This window comes from Camarhynchus parvulus, chromosome 20 (assembly GCF_901933205.1).
Source record: "Camarhynchus parvulus chromosome 20, STF_HiC, whole genome shotgun sequence".
Lineage (NCBI taxonomy): Eukaryota > Metazoa > Chordata > Aves > Passeriformes > Thraupidae > Camarhynchus > Camarhynchus parvulus.
In genome coordinates this window covers 3,443,952-3,453,618 of record NC_044590.1, presented here as the reverse complement: position 1 = coordinate 3,453,618, position 9,667 = coordinate 3,443,952, and the positions used below count along the sequence as shown (strand labels likewise).

The 9,667-nt window shown below is 45.1% G+C and overlaps 2 protein-coding genes across 2 annotated transcripts; one reads left to right on the top strand and one right to left on the bottom strand.

The window, feature by feature from the left end:
- Window positions 1-3,738: 3,738 nt before the first annotated feature.
- Window positions 3,739-4,990, top strand: ATP5F1E (ATP synthase F1 subunit epsilon). The gene is made up of 3 exons (XM_030963291.1): window positions 3,739-3,867; window positions 4,008-4,134; window positions 4,762-4,990. Exons 1-2 carry the CDS (start codon window positions 3,836-3,838, stop codon window positions 4,129-4,131), a joined length of 156 nt encoding a protein of 51 aa, XP_030819151.1. The 5' UTR covers window positions 3,739-3,835; the 3' UTR covers window positions 4,132-4,134; window positions 4,762-4,990.
- Window positions 4,991-5,643: 653 nt separating this feature from the next.
- On the bottom strand, window positions 5,644-9,667 carry TUBB1 (tubulin beta 1 class VI). The gene is made up of 4 exons (XM_030963290.1): window positions 9,515-9,667; window positions 7,974-8,082; window positions 7,702-7,812; window positions 5,644-7,581 (listed from the first exon to the last, which is right to left on the bottom strand). The coding sequence occupies exons 1-4, from the start codon at window positions 9,569-9,571 to the stop codon at window positions 6,503-6,505; spliced, it is 1,356 nt and encodes a 451-aa protein (XP_030819150.1). The 5' UTR covers window positions 9,572-9,667; the 3' UTR covers window positions 5,644-6,502.

The window sequence follows — 9,667 nt, the reverse complement described above, 5'->3', positions numbered from 1 at the left end:
AGAACAGGGGCAAAGCTGGGCTGTGTTCAGCCCAGCCTCCTGTACCTTGCACTTCTTGGTCCATAAAATGGCTGTGACGAGGGAAGAGCTTTTTGTGCCTTCCTGTGCCTGTGTGGAGAGGCAGCCACAGGTCTGAGTGCTCTGAGCTTTGCGGCACGGTCTGGAGATGAGAGAAGGCAGCTGTGGATCAGCCTCTTGATCTACTCACACTATAATTAGATGCACCTTTTTGAACTGAAATTTAAGCTGTTCTATTCCCTTTTTAATCATGTCTGCCTTCTATCACAACTTCTCTTTACGATATTTTTATTAAACAATTCAAACGAGCACAAATAAAAAATTATCATTACTATACAGGTTTTCTATCCAGAAGGATGAAAAGAAAGGTAACAAAATAAGACCTCTTTTTATCTGATATCAGTTAGAACTGCTGTTGCTGCAATGTGTATTTCTTAGGCACAGAATCAGTTTAGCACACTATTAGCTTCCAAAAACAAATCCTGCACATGCTACACAGAAAAACAAATCTGGTTGCACAAGGACAGACATGCCAGGAGAGAAGACTGTCTGCAAGTGTATGTGTGATGCTGTTCTGGTTCCCTGGAAAACACAATGTTCTCAATAATTCTGTGGGCTCCTGTTACTGGAGCTTTTCTGCACCAGAAAAGAAACTACTAAGACACCGAGCACAGAGTTTGAATCATTATTTTAAAAAAATTTTTGGGGGGGTCATGCTGTCTTTTTGTTTTGATGTGATGATAGAGATCTTTTGTTTAAAATGCTCCTGATTTAACACCCATCATGTTGGGGATTTATTTCGCTTTTCAGTGTCATCTCTTCAACCTACCTGGACCTACTTGGTCTCACTTTTTTGGCCTCCCTGGACCCCTCCAGTGCCAAGACTTTAGCCTCCTTGGAACTCTTTAAAATCCCCTTTTCAGATTCATTGGATTTATCCAGTCTGAGCTCTTCATCCTCTGTGGAATTCTCCAGTCTCACTTCTTCATCCTCTCTGGACCTTTCAAGTCTCGCATCTTCATTCTCCTCAGACTTCTCCAGTACCTCCTCTTCGATTTCCTTAGAGCTCTCCAGTGTCACCTCTTCAGATTCCTGGGAACGCTCCAGTTTCTCCTCTTCAGTTTCGCTGGACCTATCAAGTCTCACTTCATCAGGCTCTCTGGATCAGTCTGGTGACAGCTCCTCAATCTCTTTAGATCTCTCAAGTGTCACCTCTCTATCCACTGATTTCTCCAGCCCTACTTCTTCACTCTCCCTAGATCTCTCCAGTCTCACTTCTTCATCCTCCACAGATGTTTCCAGTCACAGCTCCTCAGCTTCCCTGGATTTTTCCTGTACAATCCCTCCATCCTCACCAGGTGTGTCTGAGTACAGCTCCTCCACCTCGTCGGAATCTCTAGACCTCACCGATTTTAATTATTTCATGTTTCAGCGCGCCTCTGGATTATCTTCATCGACTCCTGAGGATGTTCCCAACCTCATCTCTGCACCTTTTCTGGATGTCTCCAGTCTCACCTTTCAGGATGCCTCTCCCCTCAGTCCCTCAGTTTCTCTGGACATGTCTAACCTGACATCCTTAGTTCCCCCAGACCTGTCCACGCTGACATTCCTGGATGTTGCTAATCGCACTGCAGCAGCTTCTCTCGATCTGTGCATCTGACCCTGCCAACCCTCCCTTCTCTGCAACCTCCCTCTGTCCTGCCAAACTTCTCTCCTTTATCTGCCCTCTCATTCCTTCTCTCGCTGAAAATTCCTACCTGAGGAAAGTTTAGAGCTTTACAAAATGTCTCCTGGCATCTAAACTGGGCATGAAAACAGGTCATGCAAATTTGTAATGGTGCCTTGGAACAGCTGCATAAACATCAATATTTATTCTGGAAGTTTTGTAGAGCACAGTTTCTGTCACTGATTGATATCCAGTCATGGCTGGTGCCTCTCCCAAAGGGTTGGTTTTTCCAGTTCATGCTGAAGTTTTATCTATCAAGACCAACAAATAGAAATAGAGCTAAATGTATAAGTAACTGCATCCAGGTTGTGCATCTCCATTATGGATTTCACAGGGAGATACAGAGAGAAAAAATGTGGTGGGAAAAGAAAATTGTGGAGTAAAAATCAGGTGAGAAATGGGTTAGGGAGAGGAACCAGAGAAGCCATGGGGCAGGAATAGAAGGGCATCTAGCTGGGAAAAAATGTCCAGTTCTACTGGCATGATTTTTCTCTGCCAAGCCATCTATGGGGCCTGGGCTGCCCATGAGGCTTAAAATAATCTTAGTGCTATATCAAATCATCAGATGTTCCCATTAAAGAAACATTTACATGTAACATCCCCCTTCTCAATATATGTAAGTACTGCAGTTACTTGTCTTGCTGCTTAAGTAGCACAGAGGGGCTTCCCAAAATCTTTGGTGCTGTCTTGCATATTTTTGTTGTCATTGTTATGACTGGGACTTTGAAACCAAATATATTTCATTTCAATATCACCTTCCTGTGTTAAAAGTGCAGAAACATGTTTGTCATAACAAATATTTTTTAATTCATTTCATTTCTGCAAATTGGAAAGCTTTGTTCTAATATGCCACGTCTGTCACAAAATTGTTTCACACAAAAATAAAGAAGAAAACAAATGTGCAATGTAAGAATTGTTTTCTGCCTCGTTGACACTAGTTATTTCTTTAAAATTAAGTAGGAACAATTGCAATATGTGTATTTAAGAAATTAACCCAAAATTTTATAGGAGCCGAGTTGTTTAACAGTTAAAAATACAGACCAGTAGTGCAGATCTCACTGTTGTATGCTGGAGACAGACTGACATATCTGGTGAACAATTGTTCTCTTTGTTCTGGTGGCTCTTCCCTGACATTACCATGTGGATTGTTAATTGCAAAGGTTCTGGACTAAATGAGATTCTAATAAAGCTGAAAATTACTCTGTGCTTTAAAAATGGTTTGACTTTGGATGAAAGGAAGTAAAAGGGAACAACACAAAAGTGCAAGGGTTTGTTTAAAAGCCAGCATTTAATTTCCTTAAGTATTTTGTATTAATTATTTAAATGAACATTAAGTTAGGACCAAACTGCTTATGTATCAAACATTATTTGAATCTTCTAATAGCTTTTTGCTTATTATATCTGGGAAACTGACTATTTTTTTGTGTTGATAGCTTCTAGTTTGCTATGTTGTCTTTTATGGATTTGTTTAGAGGAAATGATTGAATTTCAGGTGTTTGTATCAAGATCCAAAGGAGGCCCATGGCAAGGCACCACGTCCAATGGGACAGAACTGTGACAGCCTGGCCACACACAGATCAACTCCAAAATTAAAACAGTCTGTTTAAAAAACACCACTGGCTCCACATGCTTGTAGAACGGTTTTTTAATGTCTCATCTAGAAAAAACCAAGAAGCGATGGCACAGAGGGGTAAGAACAGATTTAGGTGCAAAAGACACCCATTTAACTCGCTTGGATTCTTCGATTACAAGGATTTCTGAGGAAGGAGTTAATGTGTAACCAACTCTATAACCAGCCATGAGCCTCACACAAAACTTGCCCTTTAACTTATGTTCTTTAGGTATTTGAGGCCCGCCCAGCGCCCCTCACGGCCCCGGGGCCGCCCGGTCCGAGAGGAAGGGGCGGGGCGAGCCCGTTGCGCGTCAGGCGGAAAGGGCGGGAGCCGCGCTCCGGAACGGAGCCCTCTGATTGGCCGCTGGTGGAGGCGCGCGCCCGCGAACGGCGGCGCGCGTGGGCGGTTCCCGCCCGCTGATTGGCCGGCGGGCACGTCTCCTGCGGCGCGCACTGACCTTGCCCGCGGAGCCGCAGCCATGGTGGCGTACTGGCGACAGGCCGGGCTCAGGTACGGCCGCGGTGGCGGCCCCGCCGTGAGGGAGCGCCTGGCGGGGTCACGGCGGCGCCGGGGGAACGCAGGGTTGGGGCGGGGGAGGCGGCTTTGGGGCCGGGCCCGGGTCTCACCGCCCTCTGTCCCCCCGGCCGCAGCTACATCCGCTACTCGCAGATCTGCGCCCAGGCCGTGCGGGCCGCCATGAAGCCGCAGTACAAAGCGGAGGCGGAGAGGGCAGCGGTGGCCACGGTGAAAACGGTGAAACCCAAAAAGGAGTGAAATGTAAGTGGGTGGGGTGGGCTGGGTGCGTGGCTGGAGCTCTGTAGGCCGAGAGTGGCGTTAGCGATAGTCTGTGGCTGCTGAGTCCATTAATCCCCAATATCTGGCGATAATCGGCTCCATTTCCAGGCATGGGAGGGGAGGGATCGCGGCTGGTGCGGGGCGAATGTGCGCAGGTGTTTGTGAGCTGGTTACGGGAGGGATGGGAACAGCCTGATCCCGTCAGTGAAGTGAGATGTTCTGGCTGTCAAACCCTGCATTGAACCTCTTGGGGTTTGGTCAGACTTGTTGTGGGCTTACACAGTACAACTGCGGCTCTGCAGTGACACTCACAGGTTTTTCTGTGATTTTCATATGTTTCATACTTCCTAAACCAGCAGACAGCCTCTCTGAACTGCTCCCTCCCCTGATCAGCAAATTTGTTAAATAGGTTATCTGCTCTGTGTGAGACAGATGCTGCTTGTACCTTTATTTGTGCCATCCCATACATCACAAGCAGCTGAAATATTTTCTGTTCTGGATAGAACAACTTCTATTTCTGATCTGAGATTAAATAATATTAGCTTTTGTTTGAAGTGTATCTTGTGCACATTTTTGAATCGAATAACTTGTATTTTTAATCTCTTGTAGGAGCTGATCTGTGGTGAATAACAGCAAACTGAAAGCTGTAGGCAAGCTCAAGACTGCAGTGTAATGTCATCACATGAACTGTAGAACTTGCCTGTGTATGTAAATTGACATGCTAATAAATGTAATTTCTGAATGTGTGGAAAGTGTAGTTCCTCTTGAAACAAAGTTTCTGTTCTGCAGAGACGTTTACTTTTCAGTTCTGGTAAAATAAAAGGCTGCTTTTAGCACAGTCTGGACACTCAGGAGTAACACTTTATTTTTAAGCCAAATTTCTTTTTGGGTTTCATGCTGATATTTCAGATACATAAATGGGTGAGAGATTTGATTGTTGTTTAAAACTTTTATGCCTACTTCATTTAAATGATTACTTTGGAAAAAAGTCCTTTTGGAAAAAAGTCCTGGCTAAAAACTGCATAAGCAGAGAATGTAGCATATGGATTTGAAAACTGGAAGCAGGATAACTGTGCCATGGATGTGCTGCTGGAGATCCAATCTCCAAGTCTGAGACACTGAGCAGTGAATCAGGAATTGGGAGAGCTGGTGTTGTGTAAGAGGTGGGGAAGGAGACACAGGAATCTGAATTGTTTATCCTGCATTTTCCTGCTGCTGTGTGTCCTCACAGCAGGGATGGCATTGTCCCACTGCACAGGAGAATTGGCTTCAGGTTCCTTCACCAAGACTGAACTCAAACATGAGGCATTACTTTCTTCAGAGTACAACAAACCTTTTCATCTAAGAGTATAACTAATTTAATTCAAAGTTAGTTCTTGCAAGAATAAACTATGGGGGTTTGTTTATCAAATGTTTCAAGTATAAAACTTTTCATAGAATGGTATATAATCTTTATTTAAAATAATAATATAAATACATTAAGTTGGCAGCTGTGATGGCAAGAAATTTTTTTAACGTAGGCAAAATAAGATTTTGTTTTAGTAACTGCCATAGAATTTATATTAACAAACTACAAACCATTCTATGTCATTTTTGTTGTACTGAATGTTAGGAAAAAAATTTACAGTAGTTAGCTAGGAAAAAAAAATACCACACCAAAATTTTTACACAATGTCACAACTTAGTGTGCTAATTTAACTCAAACTGTAATTAGAAATAGAAACAAACCACACGATGATAATGAATACAAGCTCTGCAATAATATAAGCCAGCAATGTGATAGAAAAATTAGACCACTTATAAAATAATAATGTGCATATTCAGTCATTTGCCCCCTGTTGTTTCTGCAGATCTACATCAGTCTGTGGAGTGATAAAAGAGTCACTGCCTTTGGAGGCCTCAGAGATGTGCACATGATCCTAAAACAGTAACAAGTTCACAGTCTGCAGGGACTGTGTTTACCTGAGAATAAATAAATGTGATGAGCTGACAGCACATTTTGCTATTGCTTAAGATCCTGATCTATATACACAGGCCCAGTGGCTGTATAGTACATTCAGTATCTGGTGATTGTGTTCTAAAAGTGAATCCATTTACAGGAAAGGCTGGTATGAGATAACGTGTCCTCATAGTGGATCGGTCTGGGGAGAGATTCGATCTCAACAGTTGTTTAAGACAGTAAAGCAGAGCTGCCATGAATTTCAAAAGCACTGTGTTGTAATATCAGATATACTTGGCCAGATGCACAGAAGTTCTGAAGAAATGTGTTATTTTGGGTATGCAGATGATGGCTATTGCTTTGTTTTTAGTGAATGTGAGCAGGCTCGTTTGGAGAATGTTTTGATGTGTTTTACTCTGCTTCCTTTTCTGGCTTGGCTTCTGCTTCCACTTCTACCTCTTCAAATTCCTCCACATCTGCAGTGGCATCCTGGTACTGTTGGTACTCAGACACGAGGTCATTGGTGTTACCTTCTGCTTCGGAAAACTCCATCTCATCCATGCCTTCCCCCGTGTACCAGTGGAGAAAGGCTTTCCTCCTGAACATGGCCGAGAACTGCTCGGACACCCTGATGAAGAGCTCCTGGATGGCCGTGTTATTGCCAATAAATGTGGCTGCCATCTTCAGCCCTCGCGGCGGGATGTCACACACGGCCACTTTCACGTTGTTAGGAATCCACTCCACAAAGTAGGAGCTGTTCTTGGTCTGGACAGACAGCAGCTGCTCGTCCACTTCCTTGGTGGACATTCTGCCCCTGAAGATGCAGGCGACGGTGAGGTAGCGCCCGCGGCGGGGGTCGCAGGCTGCCATCATGTTCCGGGCATCGAACATCTGCTGGGTGAGCTCTGGCACCGTCAGGGCCCGGTACTGCTGGCTGCCCCGAGCTGTCAGCGGGGCAAAGCCGGGCATGAAGAAGTGCAGACGAGGAAAGGGCACCATGTTCACCGCCAGCTTCCGTAGATCCGCGTTCAGCTGGCCGGGGAAACGCAGCGAGGTGGTGACGCCACTCATGGTGAGGGACACCAAGTGGTTGAGGTCCCCATAGGTGGGATTGGTGAGCTTTAATGTCCTGAAGCATATATCATACAGAGCTTCGTTGTCAATGCAGAAGGTTTCATCAGTGTTCTCTATCAGCTGGTGGATGGAGAGGATGGCATTGTACGGCTCCACCACCGTGTCCGACACCTTGGGGGAGGGCACGACGCTGAAGGTGTTCATGATCCTGTCGGGATATTCCTCTCTGATCTTGTTGATGAGGAGCGTCCCCATGCCTGAGCCCGTGCCACCACCAAGGGAATGGATGAGCTGGAACCCCTGAAGGCAGTCACAGCTCTCACACTCGTTCCTGACCACATCCATGACGTTTTCAATCAGTTCAGCGCCTTCTGTGTAATGGCCCTTGGCCCAGTTGTTGCCAGCACCTGAATTACCTGTGAACAGAATTACAGAACGAACAGCCACAAAGTTAACAGGAGAATTTTTGAAGGACTTCCAAGGCCCTTTTGGGACAGCTGCCTGCAGCCAGTTTGCTGGCAGTGTGCTGTACATACCATGGATAAAGTTGTCAGGCCGAAAGAGGGGCCCGATTCTGCTGGAGCGGACACTGTCCATCGTCCCAGGCTCCAGGTCCACCAGGATGGAACGGGGTACGTATTTATGGGCTGGAACAAACAAAATTCATGCAAATAATTACTGCTAGTGGTCAAAGAAAAAGGCTTACAATGCACTCTGGAAAGTCCAGTCCACCTAGAGTGGTTTAGGCTTTTTGTGGGTTTTTTAATTACTTATTTTACCCTCCGTGGTGGCTCTGCTGAGCACTTACAATAAGCCTCATTGAAGTACACGTTAATTCGCTCCAGCTGCAGTGGTGAATCTCCACGGTAGTTCCCAGTGATGTCAATGCCATGTTCCTCACCAAGTACCTCCCAGAACTGCAAAAGGAAAGAGGTACAACACACTGAGAACGATTTACTTATTTTCAGCACGTGTTTGGCACCAGCTCTGGGAACTCTGCCTGAAGCAGGGGATGCTCTGCCATTTACGTACCAGATCAGAATAGGGATCCTTCTCTACCTCTCCCAAATAAATTTGAGAGATAAATTTAGCAGACTATTTATGCTGCTTAGCTATGACCTGTGCACCAATAGGTGGAGGCCCTCATTTTGTTCTCTTTATAGTAAAAGAAAATTGATACTAGTTTAAATAACAGTTACTACTTGGTATGAGCTTAACAAAGAGGTTGTGAGGGTATGGGTTAGGGAGAGTTGCTTTGAGTCCTGTCATGCACAAGTGGGACCATGGCACAACAAAGCTGGCACAGGCAAATTTGTACGTGAGCAAGCCTTTCCTCAAACAGCTGCTGGTCCTAAATGTCCTATCTTGACACTCATATGGATGTGCTCTTGTGCTGGGCTCTTATCTGGGCAGCAGCCACAGCAGTGTTCATGCAGACACACCCACCCACTGTAATGACCAGGCTATTCTAATATTAAAGCTCTCCTGGGTCAGTCCAGTCCCATTTTGAGTGTACAAATACACCACTGTCAACAAGTGCATGTTCCATGCTTCATGTGCCATTAAAAGGAATCAAGATTAGGCATGGGAGAAGGGAGGAAGAACACAGCAGAACAATCCCTCAACTATCCCATGTCTTAAAAAACCTCCCAGCCCAAGAGAGATAATTTTGGACAACTTCCTACTTATCAATTAAAGGAAAAAAAAAGTATGGACATCACACAGCATAGTAATTGAGGGGTAATTTTACTCCTAGCCCAGAAAGTCAGCAATAGTGACTACTCCCTATGTCACAGCATCCAGTGTTTGAGCTACACAAAAATACTCCAAATGACACCTTGTCTCTCACAGGAGGCCAGTGACACTTTGTGTCATTCTACATTCTAACACAGGTTATGCTGTTGATTAAAATGATCCCATATGATCTTTAAGACCCCTTCCAACCCAAACCATTGTATGATTTTGTGATATTTAAGAACAAAATGTGGCAGAGCTGCTGCATGGCTGAGCTAAAGTACCAGCAACACAACTTCACAACCCTGGAATTACTGGCTGTGTCACTTACTCCAGTATCTTGCAGAGTATGTGAGTTCCCCTGGGAACAGGAATGCTCTGGTGCACCTGTAATCCCTGGGCCACAGTTATTGCAAATGAACATTAACCTTAAAGGAACAAATCCAGCTTTTGCCTTTCATACCAAAAGGATGTTCATGTTCCCTGCTAGCATGCCATGCTTCCCCCCACTGAGTTACAAGGTAATTGTCCCCCCAGAAGTCCCCATCCATTGATGATGTGTGATCTGCTACCTCTGATCTCCTGCCAAGAATCAGTGTTAAAAAGAGACCTTACCTTGGATCCAATTTGGTTCCCACACTGGCCAATCTGCAGGTGCACGATTTCACGCATTTTGTGTGGCTCAGACCTGTCAGTGGCTACAACCTCACCCGGGCTCTGCAGCTCCCCAGAACGAGCCCTGTGCCTGCTGCTCTATCAGCTACACCC